Genomic DNA, 15,839 nt, shown 5'->3' with positions numbered 1-15,839 from the left:
TGTGCACATTAAGGCCCAGGGCTCTAGAAAGCATCAAATTTTTTATGTGCTTTCGCTATTTATGCATTGTACCTGCTGTGAATTAACTGCACCTGGTAAATCCACTGCCCTGGCTCTGAGTAAGCTGCAAGGCATCCAGAAATCCCAGACAAACCTTCAGAATTTTCATATTCCCTTTGGATAATATTTGCAGGTGCAAAAGAGGAGCATCTAGGAAAAATCTGTATTATAGAGCTGTTTTCAAAGCCATTTTTCTTAGTGCAGATAACTTCAAAGTTACAGAAATATCACAACCTGCACAATCCCAGAGGCACAAAAAAACTAATCCACCCTGCTTCTGAAGCAGGCTCTCCTATCTTTGAACTTTCCACTTGGCTAGTGATTTTTCTTTCCAAGTGCTTGTCCTTGGTATAAAAAAGTGACAAAACAAGGCATTTCTGCCTCAGAACTCATGCTGCCAGCATTCTAATTTTGGTAAGAGCAATACAGTCCTGAAGCACAGAAAGAATAAAAGTGTAGATTCCATTATAGATGGAATAATTCTTTACTTCCCTATAAAAGCAGACTTTTTCTGTAGGGTTTCTTTTTAGTAGTCTGATTTTCGAGACATTGATATTTGCCACTATGTTTCACTGTTTGTCAGCCATTTACAGTCAAAGGGGCACTTGGCATTTGTGGAAAAAAAAGAAAATACATGTGCCATCTTGGGCAGCATTGCCAAAGAAGGTTTTCACATACAAGTGAGTGAAAAATTGGCAGTATGTTTGGTGTATTTTTCATCACTTGTTGCATGTCTGGGGATACTTATTCATAGTCTTTTAACTCACTTTTTTAATAGTTATGTTGTGTGCTGCTTTGTGGTATCCTCTTAGTCACTTATAGTTGCAAAAATGTTTGAAATATAATGTAAATGTTAACTGGCTGAAGCACTGATTGACAAATAGGATTAAAATGCTGTATGACTCGGCTTCTCTAAATGTTAACTCTAATGCACTCGATTTCCTCATTCCCCAAGGTTGCAATGCGTGTGCGTGGAGAAAAGCATCGTTGGAATAACACTAAATATTCCCTCTGCCGGAGAACTACTGCGGTAAGCGCCTGGAGACTCCTGGGAGGCAGTAAACGAATCGGGGTTAAGGTCCTTTATTTTGTAATACTGTCTGTTGAATGACAGCGTGTAAACATACGTTTTTGAAGACCCGCCCTCCTCCTCCTCCTCCTCCTCCTCCTCCGCGCTTTGCATCGCCCCTCCTGCGCTTCCCCGCTGCGCCTGTCCCAGGTGTGCGCGGCGCGGCGCGAGGGCGCCACCGTGTGGGCGCGGGGGAGCGCGGCCGGCGGCGGCGGGGCGCTCCGCGGCCGCTCCGCGCAGCCGCCGCCGCGGCGGGGCCGCTCGCCGGGAGGCATCGTGGCTGCTGCCGCCTCTTCCTCGCGGAACGTGCCTCCGGCCGACCCCGCGCCCGCCCTTCCTCCTCCTCCTCCTCCTCCTCCCCGCGCCCGCAGCCGAGCAGCCGCCGGGGGCGCTCCCTGAGCAGAGCCCCGGCCTGGGCGCTCGGGCGGGTCTCTCCCGCGGGCGTGGGCCGCGGTGCGCGTTTCTCCATCCCGGGGTTTCCTGCTGCTTGAGTATGTGCAGCGCTCAGTTCCACGTTAAAAACAGCTTACTTGGGAAATCACGTTTCTCGTGTTTCCTGCCGCTTCCCCGGTGCGGCTCTGCCGTTAGGACACGGAGTCACCAACAGCAGTCAGGACGGCAGCGCGCCGCCGCCAGCGTTAAGCCGGCGGAGGCGAGCGCAGCGGCGCGCTGCCGCTCCGCGAGGGCGGGCGTCGTGCTGCGGCCTGGGGCCGGCTCTGCTGCCGCCGGGCCCTGCGGAGCGCCGCGGCGCGGCGGGGCGCGCTCCTCCGCTGCCGGCGCCCACGCGCGGGCAGCCCGCGTTCGCGCACGCGCGGCCCCGCTGCGGAGGCGGCCGCGGCGCCGGGCCCGCCCCGTCGTGCCGCGTCCGCGATGGCGGCGCCCGCCTGGCTCTGCCTGCTGGGGGCTGCGTGCGCCGCCGCGGCCGCGCCCGCGGGTGCGCCGGGCCCGGGCCGGGAGGGCGCCGAGGGCGGCGGGTTTCCGCGCCGCCGGAGTAGCCGGGCGCTGCTCAGAGTCCCTCGGGCCCGCCGTGGTGCGCGGCCGCGGGGCGCTGGCGGAGGGCGCGTCTTCGGGCGTGGGGCGCGCTGCGGCGGGAAGCAGCAACGGGAGAGCGGCGGGGCGCGGGGCGGGGGCTCGCTGCCGCCACGGCGCGCAGCTGGAAGGGCTGCGGGGTTAAGCGGGCTCGGAGCTCCCTGGGGCTTTTTTTGTGCGTTTGTTTATTTCTAGCAGTTTTCTCGTTCTTCTCCTGTTCATTTTTTTCCTTGAATCATAATATAGCTTACTACTTCCAGAGGGTGTTTTTAGAGAGAGCAATACATCTCCTGTAAATCTCTATTTTTTTTTCTTTTTTTCTTTTTTTTAAAGCCGTTTGCTCTTTTTTTCATTTGTCTGGATTGGGATTAGATAATGTATCAGTATCTGAACTTTATCTCTGATTAAAAACAAACTCTGCAACTTGTAGGAGGTAAAGTTAAGAATGCAGAACTGTAAAGTCTCTACATTTGTCAGAAATATTTCACTTTCCTTTGAATACACTGCTTTTCATAACCACCTGGAAATACGTGAATATAATGCTCTAGGAAGAAGCAATGAAATAAAAAGGGAAGTGAAAAATACAGTAATGTTGGCTAGCCAACTGAGAAGGGAACCTTTGGATTGCTCTATGTTTAAGGAATTAACCCCCAAAGCTATAGTTCCCTACAAAGATAATAGATATTCTTGATGTTTGTGTATTTTTTTAAGTATTCTTGGCTTAAAAAAAAAATTTCAGAAGGCATGTAGTCTGCATAAAGCAATTCTTACTTACCAGTGCTCAAATTAACGTAGCCTGATTCTGTTCCGTCGTTGTAGGTGGCAAGAATGTCCTTTTTATAGTTGTGGATGACCTGCGTCCTGTTTTGGGCTGTTACGGAGACAAGATTGTAAAATCTCCAAACATTGACCAACTTGCATCTCAAAGTGTTGTGTTCAGCAATGCATATGCACAGGTAACACGAGTAACTTAATAAAAATGGTTCTCTCTGCTAAATGCTGTGTGGTTTCATCACAGCAAGTGTTGGGAAGAACTTTGAAAAGTTGTTGGCTACTGGAGTTACTTCAAAAATAATAAAGGAACAGTTAGGTTAAGCTGGACTGTATGTACCTGTCTGCTAAAATGAGAAAAATGAAAATGGGTCACGTGGATACTAATATTTGTATAACCCTTGGCATAGTATAATACTACTTAAACGTTTTCACTGGTGACGCAAAATCTACTTAAAAGTGTTGTTTTACCAAATTATAATTCTTTTCTTTTGATCCTAACAGTGGTGTTATGGAATATTACTTTTACTACTTCTTCTGTTCTCGTGAAGGAATCTATTTTATAGACCAGAACTTGTACTCAGGAATGACACTTACTGTACAGGACTCAAAATATCACTAATTATTCTTTACTTAGATACTTTGCGTAGGATGTTTCCATTCCTAAGCTTGAACCTGCTGAGAAGTTAGAAGCTTGGGCCTAATTTTGATGGAGAATGAGGACTTTAAAGCAAAAAGGCTTGGATTTTGCCACTGTGAGACAGAACTGCTGGGGCTTTTGGACTGTAACCTGGACCTCCCACATATTCATACTTGCTGTTATTCTTAAGGCAGTCAGCTAGACCTTGGACTTTTGTCAGCACGGTCCATCTGCCACTTCTACTTAATTCTGTATGAGTATGAGATTTCAAAGGTGTCATCTTTAGCATGACCTAATCTTTATTATTAGCTACATAATCAAAGCTTAGTCCATACTTAGGAGTTGGTTGTTTGAGATAATAATAGCTAAGTAAATGCACAATGTGATAAAAGTTTGTGGTTGAAGATTGATACTCGTAATAATGATGCTGCTTATCCTAGCTTGAAGTGACATGAAATGTTTTCACTGGTCCCTGAGCCTTTGAGTGTTTTGCTCAGCAACACCTAAGTCACTACGTTGGAGTTCATATGGATATATTCTTTTTATTTAGCACTGATTCTCTTTCTGTGTCTCTCCTCAGCAAGCTGTTTGTGCTCCAAGTAGAGTATCATTTCTTACTGGACGCAGACCTGATACTACTCGACTGTATGATTTCTACTCCTACTGGAGAGTGCATGCAGGAAACTATTCCACGATGCCTCAGTATTTCAAGGAGAATGGCTATGTGACCCTATCTGTGGGGAAAGTTTTTCATCCTGGTATCACTTGAGTTGTTGTGCACTTAACATAGTTGCTATGTATTCTTGCAAACAGACTTTACATTCAAGTATGAACTGTGTGATTCTTAGCTATTATTAGCCAACCTGAATTGTTATTATAGGCCAGATTGTACAACAGTTGTAGGTTGTCTTTAAAAGTTAAAGTGTTTTAGAGATGAATATATTAGATGACTCTTAGCTAATAAAAATTTTCACATACTCTCTGGGGGTTGTGAGCATTAGTGTCTGCCATGCTCAAACATGTCTGGAAGTTAGCTGTGTCCAAAGATGAAGTTACTAAACAGCCTTGTTGTCTCAGTCTTTGTTCAGCAGGTACACGTGCTTCATGTTTCACAGTATGCTGCCTATCTCAGTCAGGAGACATTGAATATATGAGTAATACTTCCAGTTAAACTAGGAAATTAGTTCACTGTTTAAAAAAACCCAACACTGAGTTGAAAATACTTTAACACTTATGTGACCCTTTTCTGGTAGATCTTTACCTTAGAATGGAGCTTGTGTGGATGTGTAGACTTTCAGTTGATAGTAAATCTAACTAGGTACGTGCATGAAAACTGTAATTAATCCTGAAATAAGATTGCTCAAGAGGTTTGAGTTATCTTTTCCCCATTACCAGATTTATTTCAGGGACGATTGCCTGTCTTAAACTTTTTGACTTTTATTTCTTAAATATTCTTTCTTTGTACCCTGAGTTGTCCAGAAAACATTTGAAATGCTTCTGCAATTGGAATACTTAACAAATAGTAAAAACAAATTAAATTTGTGTATTAGTTCTTGCTGCTTTAGTGAACTATTGGAGTGTTTCTAATACCTTTATGCTGTACACTTTTCAGGGATTTCATCCAATTACAGTGATGACTACCCATGTAGCTGGTCCATTCCACCTTTTCATCCTTCTACTGAAAAGTATGAAAATGATCAGGTAAAGATAACTTGTGGGACCCTAATGAAGAAGGGTTTTCTACGTACAATAAAGTTCTTTGTGTCAAGCACCAGCGTATATTCTGTCCTGTTTTTTGGGAGAGAGATGATAACAGCGCAGAAAATTCACTTGTTACTGGTTTTAACAACAATATTTGTATCAGCAACATGCTTTTCTTTGTTTAGCATCTGTCCCAAAGACCCTGTTGAGGCCACGTTTTCTTGGCAACTGTTTAGTCTAATTCATCTTTCTCCACTGATTATAAGTCAGACATTGGCATTTGCCCAGAAACTAATGAGTTAGTAGTAGCTTCCAAGTAGCTTTCTATGAGCTCTTGGGATCAGAAGGAGCAGTAATGCATATATGTACCCTAACTAAATTTTAACTTGTTGCTAATAGGTTAGAAATCCTATTCATTATAGAAATGTGTTTTCCTATATGATTACTTCTCGGCCTCTGGCCACCTTTCGAGAGAGGATTCTGCTTTTCTGTGCACACACAAGTTGCTAGTGTGTTCTTCAACCCCTACAACTGTCTACCTTAGACATTAACTTACATGGCATCTTTAGTTTGCATAGAAGTTGTGAATTTCCTTATTGTATCCAATCTACAGAGTTTGTTGTGGATAGAGTGATTGCTAGAAATGAGTTGGGTTCTAAAATTGTGGAAGAGAGGATTATTTCTTTACTTTTATAGATTTAAGGTACTTAAATAATTCTTTTTTTTAAAGACTTGTAGAGGAAAAGATGGAAAACTTCATGCTAACTTGGTGTGTCCAGTGAATGTAACGGAAATGCCCAGTGGTACTTTGCCTGATATTCAAAGCACTGAAGAAGCCATACGCTTACTGAGGGCTATGAAAGCCAAAAATCAAAAATTCTTCCTGGCTGTTGGTTACCATAAACCACATATCCCATTAAGGTACCCACAGGTAAGGAACCTTGCACCTGTGGGAAAGAAACTTGGATAAGTGTTACTTTTCCTTTTCAAAACTGCTTCTAGAAATGGTTTGATATTATTTCTGGAAAGCAAGCTGAAAAACAGCCTTGATTCAGTGCAATTTTAGTAATTGTCTGTGTTACACTTAAAAAATACTTAGAAAGGGTGTTGTGACCAGTCAAATAAAAAGGAGACTTCTACCATAATAGCGTAACTGCTATTGTGTGGAGATGTTCAACTTGGAGTATGACATAATGAGGTCTTACAAGATCTTGTTCTTTGTTCACCATTTGAGTCAGTAGCAAAACTCCTGTTGTTTTCAGAGGAAGCACTGTTGGACTTCTTATTTCAATGTGGCTTTTCAATATATGATTTCAGTCTTTGATTTACTGCTGATTTTAGATATAGGAGACTCTTTTCATGTACAGCATCACTTACTAACTTGCCATTTTTCAGAAACTGGTTGGGGCAGACTAGCATAGCGTTGTCATCTTTAACACTCAGGGAAAAGTCTTGGTAAGAAAATTAAAGGGTCATGAGAGGTAAAATGGTTGCTGCTTTACAACACTAAAGTTTACAATAGGCCTTAGAAGTGGGGCTAATCTGTATATGTGTTTGTATTGTAAAGGAATTTCTCAAACTGTACCCCTTGGAAAACATCACATTAGCCCCAGATCCTTGGGTGCCTGAGAGGCTACCTTCTGTGGCATACAACCCCTGGATGGATATCAGACAGAGGGATGATGTGAAGGCATTGAATGTTAGTTTCCCTTATGGACCACTCCCAGAGGACTTCCAGGTAAGCAATCAATACAGTGCACTGAAGTCAAACTGCCCTAAATTGTTGAAATGCAAGAGAATAGTTTGCTGCTTCTGGATGTTCCAGAGTACTCAGCACTGGACAGTTTGCAAAAACTATTTGAGGGATGTGTGTTCATTCCTGTGGGGAATGTGGGCATCAGTTATGAACATCCTTTCTGTTTTCATTAGCTAGAGCTGTTTCAGCCGCCATTTAGTGCATCTTCTTTTTGCAAGATTCTGCTGGACTCTCAAGTGTTTATGTGGTTGGATCCTGAGAGAAGGGGAATTGAATTGCAGTATCTTCCTTGAAAGACCAGACCAAGAATTAACCATTTTGAGAAATGGTTAGAATTTTCTAACTGCCCCCTTCCTGGATTACCTCTTCAGCTGGGACATTAATCAGGCTGCAAACACTTGAAAATAAAGTTTTACAAGGAAAACCCTTCAGTCTTTTTATTTACAGGAGGTCCAGTGGGTGGCTTTGTGGAAAAAAAGACTCTCCTCTTTTTGTCTGTTGTTTCTTAATAACTTGCAGCGGCAGATTCGCCAGAGTTATTATGCCGCAGTTTCTTACCTGGATATGCAAGTTGGCCTGCTCTTGAATGCTTTGGATGATGTAGGACTCTCAAACAGCACAATGGTAGTTTTTACTGCTGATCATGGTGAGCAATCAAATCTTTTCTTCAGCTCAGTGCAAATAACTTAATTGTGCAACTCAGTACTGGCATATTAATCGCATGTATGTTTACATAACTTGCAGCAGTGCACCCATACTTTGTATATTTGGCTAGTCAGTCTCTAATTAATGGATTCTGACACATGATTTTGTGGCTGCACAGCTCTGTTTCCCTGCAGGCACCTCTCTCCCTAATCAGGTGGAGGGTTTGCTAGTGAGTGATGAGGCTGTCTGCCAGGGCACTGGGCTGAGCTTGCTGTATTCCCACCTCCTTCCCCAAAGAGTGACTGCTGCTGGGAAGAATGCTGCTAAAGGATAGCTCCCCCATTGCAATTTGTAGAGAGCCATCTGGTACAGTGGGTCACAGGCTTTCTCATTAATGCTGAAGTGTGTGTTCTTGCACTTGTCATTGCTGCTTGCAGAGCATCTAAACTAATAGCAATATAGCTCCTCTTCTTGTAATTGGGGTCTTGCACTTTCTAGATCTTAGTGGTAAAAATCCTGTTTGAATTTCAGTTGTGGAACAAATACCTCAAGCTTGTAACTGTTTCACTACTCTTAATATTCATTAAAATAACACTCCCATGAATCCCCTCAGTTGGGAGATTGTTTAGCTGGCTTAGAACAGTTTGGAATGATCTACAACAGAGCCATTAAGAAAAAATAGTCTGGTTTTATTTTTTTAGAGAATCCTTAATTTGGTTTGCTTTCAAAATGAAATAACCTAAATCAAATTAAATCATTTTAGTTAAGCCACATTAAACCCTAGATTCTATCTGGACTGCAGTCTAGATTCTATCATTCAGAATACAGTACTTCGAAGTTTCATATTTACTTAATTTGGGCTGACTTTTGTGAATGAGTCTGTGTAAACAAGCCTTTAGTGTGTTGTAGAGTAATAGGATTAATACTTCTGGTACTAAAATTACTCTAACTATCCTTTTGACTTGCCACTATGGCTTGGAGTTTTTTCTTTCCTTTGTAGACTGAATTGCTCTTCTTTTCCTTGCCTTGTTTAATTGCAAGTTATTGGTATTTCCAGTACTATGGCTAGTAAAGTGATCCCGTAGAAATCTCTTTCAAAAGATCGTGTGTTAGTATAGCTCTTAGAGAGGCCCTTTGTCTTCCCCAAAAGTGAAGCTGGCAATAAACATGCCCTGGAAGGACGTCAGGTTGGCATCGCATCTAAGGTGAGGAGAGCTAAGGTGTTTTGATCTCCCCTTTGCTTCCTCAGGGATGGCATCCTGGTACAAGTCAGACACAGACAGGAGCCTTGGCTCCAAGGGATGCTCAGTTACAACGTAACAGGGGTACTGGAGAGCTAGCAGCTGTATAAAGCTCAAGTGAGTGCTTTGTGGAATTGATCCCGAGACTTTTGCAGGCATAGTGACACACCCCTGTTCTTTTATGCTGTTTTAATACTGATTTCCTAATTCTCATATAGACTAGAGGAAATAAGGAAAGGTTTAATTGTTCCTTTAATATAAGGGTAGTACATGGCAAGATTTAGATTTGTTGAAACAATTTTCACATTAGGGAAGTGTTTTACTGCATTTAAGCATGGATTTTTACTTGACAGTTAGTGCAACCTTGACAAAAGACTAGTGTCGTCAACAGCCAGAGTTGCTTTTGCTGTGAGAAAGAAATGACAACTAAATTACAATCTAGTATTTGCTCTGAATGATGTTCTCTGTCATCTAGGATGGTCTTTGGGAGAACATGGTGAATGGGCAAAATACAGCAATTTTGATGTTGCTACCCGTGTGCCACTGATGTTTTATGTACCAGGAATGACCTCTTCTGCTGGCCAAGGAGAGAAAATCTTCCCCTACCTTGACCCCTTTAGCCATGTTTCAGACTTGGCACTTCGAGGTAAATTTCCAGCATTTATTGTTTGCATTTGCAGTGGAGATATATCTATCTATCTATATATATATATATAAAAAAGACAAGGTGACTTAATGATACTTCACATACAAGCAGCTCAGGTTCGATTCCCAGCTAATGCAAGCCAAATCTCACTTCTAGAAGAGGTTCCCTCTGAGAGGTTTAAACATTCCTGATCTTTTATCAGTTGAAGACTAATTCAGATATTCAGATGGTCTCTTAAGATTTTTTCCAGCAATACATTTCTCTGATTTAAAAACTACTTCTTTTGCCTTAGTATGTGTTTCAACAAACTTGAATTATCTTAGGAGCAGAGCTGCCAGACTCTTTCCCTGTTGTCAATATTTGCTAGAGCTCAGGGCAGAACAACTGTACAGCAGTTTGCTAAGTTTTTTTTAATATCTAGGTAAGAACAAAAAGGGATTCTGTTCCTTTTCTCCTGGACTAGAGAGCTTGGTGGAAAAAGGAGGCTTTAGTATGCCTGTGTGTGGATTTTCTTTATCTCTACACAGAGTAAGATACGACAGTGTTACTGCTCAGTTCCAGGACTGCGAGAGCAGGAGGAATCATTGGTAAAATATTTTTACGCTTTAGGCTTAAAGATTGCATCTAACTCATTCAGCCAGTTCTTGGCTTAGTGTCATCATCTGTTTTTGTACTGATGAGGAACAAGATGATGAAGGAAATGTTACATCTTTGAACACAAACCTTTGTTTTGGCTAGATCTACTTTAACGGAAACAGCTAGATGTCTGCATTAACACAGCAGGAGACTTGTTTTTGTGTTGCTTAGATGCCTAAAAGGATACTTGACCTACCTTTCGTAATGGCTGTAGCAGTTTTTCCATCAGTGATTAGTAAACAGTCTGTGTAGAATCTGCACCTAAAATGGTGGCCTGAGAAACTGCTTTGATGGAGGTAGCCTTGTATTAAATGGTAGACGTTGGAATTTCCTTTGTCTGACAAACTCTTTTTTTCAAAGGAAAAAAGTCAGTGTCTTGAAGTTGGCACATTTGAGAAATAGAAGTGATAAAATCTCTTTTTGTTAAAATATTACATAAATGCATAGACTAGCATCCCCAGAGCTAACTGCAACGTGTTAATTAAATAGCCTTGGTTTTAGTACTTCACAAATCCAGTACAAAACACTTCCAATAAAGCACCAGCTTAATTATCGGAATAAGTTTCTGAAATGTTCCATCAGTGTATGTTAAGCCATTCTGTTCCTTAACCTGTTTTTTGATGATGTTTCTTTTAGGGCGAAGCAAAAAAATGGTTGAGCTTGTGTCTCTTTTTTCAACGCTTGCTGAACTTGCTGGCTTGCAAGTTCCTCCTGCATGCCCAGAGACTTCATTTTCTGTTGCACTGTGCACTGAGGGGGCAAGCATTGTCCAGTATTTTAATTCCTCTGATGAGAAGCTGGAGAAAGCAGAGAAGGATGGGTTTGGTGACACTTACAGAGGTTATAATGAAGAACCTATTGCTTTCAGCCAGTATCCTCGACCTGCAGACACTCCTCAGTGGAACTCAGACAAACCAAAGCTGAAAGACATCAGAGTCATGGGGTATTCCATGCGTACAGGTGACTACAGATATACTGTGTGGGTTGGATTTAATCCTGAAAACTTTAGTGCCAACTTTGAGGATGTCCATGCAGGAGAGTTGTACATGGTGGAGAGCGATCCACACCAGGATTATAACATCTATAACAATACCTTACATGGTGGCCTTTTCAAAAAAATTCTTAGCTTCTTGAAGCACTAGGGTTCAGGAACTTGTCTGTGCAAATTCTTACCAGTAAAGTAACAATTCTTTTTTTTTGCATGAAACACTTTGGTTGTACATAACACTTGGACTGAATTAAAATCCTGTTTGTATCAAAACATTAGGTAGTGCTTTTGTCTTGTTACAGCCGAATTACACCTAAGTAGTCAAAATGCTGTTACTTCTGCAGTTGTGTTTTCACATGTCAGCAGGCAATACTTCTGAAAAGGCCACACAGGATATGCAGGCCTGTGCTGAAATATCTCTGTGGTCTAGTGACTGACAAAGAAAAACTTGCTGTATTTGCTGGAATTTGTGGTGTGAAAGGTGGCAAAAGAGAAACTTTTGTATAGGGAAGTTTGTATAGAGAATGTTGTGTGTAAATAAACAGGCCCTGAGAATGCTTGGAGTTTGGGTGGTCAAGAAGACATTTGGTAGTGATAAGGAACTGAGGTGTCTGCCCTTGTCAACCCTGCCCTGACAAAAACTGAAGGGGAAATTGATGTGTTTCAGTTTCATTCTTTTCAAAATAAAAGCTTCAGTTTGGAGATTCTTGCTCCTGTTCTGACAGAGGACAGAGGGGGTCTGAATTAGGAGTTTACAGATACCAGGTAAATGCTTTAGTCACTGAAACAGTGAATAACATGGAAGGGTTAAGAGAGCACCAGTATGCTTTCCTTTTCAGGTTTGTGGTGAGGATCAGTCCAGTGAGGCACCACAGGTGAAACAAATAGAAGCACTGATCTGTTACAGTTTGCTGGTGTCTCGTCATTGAACTCAACACACTTAGGGTTTCCATGTTGGTCATGTCCAGGGACAGAAGTTGGGATGTCTGCATTCTTAGATGTTGAGTGGGGTTTGACAATCTGAATTTTGGGTAGGGCTAGCTAAAAGCCTTGCATTTAGCTTGTGTGTGTGTGTATATGTGGTGCTAGGCAACACAAGATGTGGAGCAGCAGTGGCCCAGGGTAATGCTGATATAAGTACATTTTCATGTGGCCAAATGAATCAGGGTTGATATGTTTGGAAACTTGTATCTCAGATAAATGCATTTCCTGAGTATTATGCCTAAGTGCTATCTGCACCTCATGCTCACACCTGTAAAGTATGCTGTGCTCTAGTGTGATGACAGTAATTTGTGTTGTGTTCTATATCAGCCTGCTGGATTTTTGCAGTTCCATCTTGGTGACTTTCAGAATTTATTCATCTGTACATGAGCAGATAAGGCTTGTTCTGACAATGCCAACTCCTACTGCCTTTCTCAATGAACTGTTCCTCTGATGGCTGGCTCTTTTTCTGCAAGAATAACTTAATCTTCCTCAGATAAAATTACTTTAATATTAGAAGCCACAGGCATAAAATCCATGTGATGGTCTCGTTTCTAATTAATGCCTTCTAATTAATGTATTTCTAATTAATAAACACCTCCCCATGAATTTCGTTCTTCATTAGAAGACAGTAGTTTAGTGAGTTAAATTCAATTAGAAGAATGTATTTCTTATGAGCTTGTCATTTTGTTTTACTCTACCCAGGATACTGTGTATTCTGCAACATTATTATTCCTGATGAGAATGCATCTTTTTTTCACTTATGCATATAGAGTTAGGTCCTCAGCTGGTATGAAACACTGCAGTTACATGTAGCAAATTCAGTATAGCTATACCAATTTCGTACTAGCTGAAGATGTTCTTCATTCAGAATGGTGCCAGGCAGAGATTTGAAGTCTGCAGCTAGAGTTAATTATCTGTGACACTTTCCTTCAAAGGAAAATCGAATATTTGGAAAGTGATTTCTTTTTGGATGAATTGAAACTTTAAGAATTAATCTAAGTCTCTGGTATGCTAGGACAGTAACACAATGTACATTAAAATTGCACTGGCAAACAGGTATCATCTCAGACTTGGCTACCTGATAGAACATCTTAATCAGATCATTTAAATAGGTGTTTCTGATCATCTCCAAGTACAGGTTTAAAAACAAAACACCAACAATCCTCTGTTTTGGTTTGTAAAGGGGAACAGGACTTAATCTTGCCTCAGAAATGCCGTTGTTCACGCTAACAACATTGTTCACAATGAACCAGCTTTTGGCTCCTTTAAAACCCCTCTTATGTCCCTTTTATGTGTATTCTTGCTGTTTTAATGTATGTTTCATGGCCCAGTATGCTACAGTTTCCTGCTCATTTTCTAGAGACAGTATATTCAGAGGGAATCTGCGTTGCTCTGGGTATAATGTGAGACAAACTTTGTGTTCTGTTTGACTGTATGTGACTTCATGCAGTTCTGCTCTGATTGATAGGCAGTGTGCACCTCCTTACCAATTCCATAAACTAAATTAGAGACTTTAGGAGTTAAAGGCAGCTGTTAGAGAAACTACAATTTGAATTAAAGACTGAGGGTTGTTACATGGGGAATTGTTAGATTCTTGTTTAGTGAAGACCACAGATCAGGACCTGTAAAAATACTTTTGGGGGACTTAACTTTGCAGCATGTAGATAGATTATTTAAGAACATATTTGTGTTAAAACATTATTCCCTTACATCCAGCTTCCCAAGCCTCCCATCACTTCAGGCACTTTCATTTTTCAAGTGGAAATAAAAGTCCTGGTGCCAGGTGATGAGTGTTTTTTTCTCCCTAAGCTATTCTCTTTATATTGAAAGGGTAGAGCTATCCTTGGCCTTCCTTAATCAAAATCTAGTAATGTTTTGGGGAGATATGAAACAATTGTCTTTGACAGACAGTGAAACAGGACTGCTATCCAAATGCTCAGAGCAAGGACATTTTTGAATAATTGCGCAAGTCGCTGAGCAGCACTGCAGTCCACTTGGAGAACACGCTTTTGTTCTGCTTGCTGCTGAGTTGAAGTGTAATGCTTTTGAGACATGGGAGAGGCATAGCAGTGAACAAGCTTTACTGTTGCCAGTGCTAGGTGAGTTACAGTTTTGTTATGAAGTTGGTTGAGAGAAATGAAAAAGCAGTGGAGACAAAGGGAGAAGGCAGATTTTTTTAAAAAAAGGAGCTAATATACTGCCTCTCCTGGAGAGCCCAGGTGCAGGCTTTGTTAGGCCAAGCAACCTGCCCTGAAGAACAAAAGAACTTAAGAGCAATAAAAATAAAGTGCTCTTGCAAACAGCTCCTCTCTCTAGAGAGATGGAGGATGCAAGCCCAGCATCAGGAAATAAATGAGATGCCAGTGTTGACCCTATTTCTCAGGATGGCACTGGAACAGCTGGAAGAACAGCATGATGCTGCATCAGCAGGAAATGTTACCTGTGCTACGAGTATGGAGAGAGTCCACTGGGGACCTGAGAGTAGCCGTTGTAAGCACTTGGCACAAAATAGAGTCAATAAACAGACCTCTGTTAATAAGCTAATGTGCAGGAGTGATTAAGCAATAGAATTAAAATGTTGGTCCCTAATCAGCCATGCATCAGTCAATCATAGCTCATGATGTTGTTTCTAGTGTATAGATGTGCAGCATCCTAAAATCAAAGTAATTTTTAAATCAAAGGGAAAAAGATCCTGCATACAAAGCAGAGGTAATAGGCATCTTTGAAAAGTGAAGGTGGCTGTTTAGCTGGCTGTGTTTTGTAATGTTCTATTTGCATATCTGCAGTTTGCAAAGGAAGGATTTGGATCTAATTTTGGACATGCTCTGCACACTGGAGTGTATGGAAATCTTGCTACATACTGTGCTGCGCAACAGATTGGACTTCTTCATTTGGACTGTGTGCTTGTTGAGGGAAATGGGGTACATTTTGAATTAACTAACTGTGGGAGTTACAAATGTTTTGGGGTTGAGCAGTGAGACAGGCAAAGACAGCTCCATCTCCTGATACTGGTCAGATGTTGCCTAATTAATCAGTTTTGTGTTAGTTGTTATGACCCACTTCTTGATGCTCTGTTGTGTTGGTAAGCGGAGTCCCCTGCTGGAATGAGTGCTCCATAGCACGAGGGGTAGGACAGAGAGTGCCTCTGACAGGGATACTTCTTAATTCCCAGTGTTTATGTATAGTTTCTCTGATGGGGAGCAATATTGCCCTATTGGTGAAACAGCCGCAATGTCATGGTCGAGTCGCTGCTTTCGCAGGGTGCTGCAGTCAGCTTCTGTTTCAGCACTTTGGGTCAGACTCTCAGACTACATTTGGGAAGTGCCCAGTGGATGAAGATCCTTAGTTAAATATGGAATTCTTTTTGTTCAATGGCTACTTAGCATTCAAATGTGACTCTACATAAAGCATGAAATCACCCTTTTAGTAACTAGGTTTTCCAGCACTTAGTTTTCTAGGCTATAGACATTCTTGCTGTTCACATCAGAAACTCCCAGCCAAGTTAAGATGACCCTGAGTCAAAACTTTTCATGTCTCTGTGTTTAACTGACTTCTTGCTAATGAAAATTATCTTCTTGACCTGCATGATGGACCTCGACTCTAATATTCTTCTCTGTCTACATATGCAGTTCTCCTTTTGAAGCCTGTAGGAGTCATACTTATGAAAGGAGAT

General features: G+C 41.7%; 1 protein-coding gene across 1 annotated transcript; it reads left to right on the top strand.

Moving 5' to 3' along the window:
• The first annotated feature begins 1,997 nt into the window (after window positions 1–1,997).
• On the top strand, window positions 1,998–11,884 carry IDS (iduronate 2-sulfatase). The gene is made up of 9 exons (XM_062584500.1): window positions 1,998–2,063; window positions 2,978–3,114; window positions 4,150–4,327; window positions 5,182–5,270; window positions 6,001–6,201; window positions 6,838–7,008; window positions 7,546–7,672; window positions 9,388–9,558; window positions 10,831–11,884. Exons 1-9 carry the CDS (start codon window positions 2,000–2,002, stop codon window positions 11,334–11,336), a joined length of 1,644 nt encoding a protein of 547 aa, XP_062440484.1. The 5' UTR covers window positions 1,998–1,999; the 3' UTR covers window positions 11,337–11,884.
• Window positions 11,885–15,839: the final 3,955 nt, after the last annotated feature.

This window comes from Rhea pennata, chromosome 11, assembly GCF_028389875.1.
Source record: "Rhea pennata isolate bPtePen1 chromosome 11, bPtePen1.pri, whole genome shotgun sequence".
NCBI classification, from domain to species: domain Eukaryota; kingdom Metazoa; phylum Chordata; class Aves; order Rheiformes; family Rheidae; genus Rhea; species Rhea pennata.
Note: the sequence above shows the minus strand (reverse complement) of the source record. Positions and strands in the feature narration are given on the sequence as shown.

Bases quoted from the DNA above. Each gene is read 5' to 3' on its own strand.
- IDS (XM_062584500.1), top strand. From the start codon at position 2,000: ATGGCGGCGCCCGCCTGGCTCTGCCTGCTGGGGGCTGCGTGCGCCGCC. The intron at 2,064-2,977 runs GTGCGCCGGGCC...CCGTCGTTGTAG, and splicing joins CGCCGCGGCCGCGCCCGCGG to GTGGCAAGAATGTCCTTTTT. The intron at 7,009-7,545 runs GTAAGCAATCAA...AATAACTTGCAG, and splicing joins CACTCCCAGAGGACTTCCAG to CGGCAGATTCGCCAGAGTTA.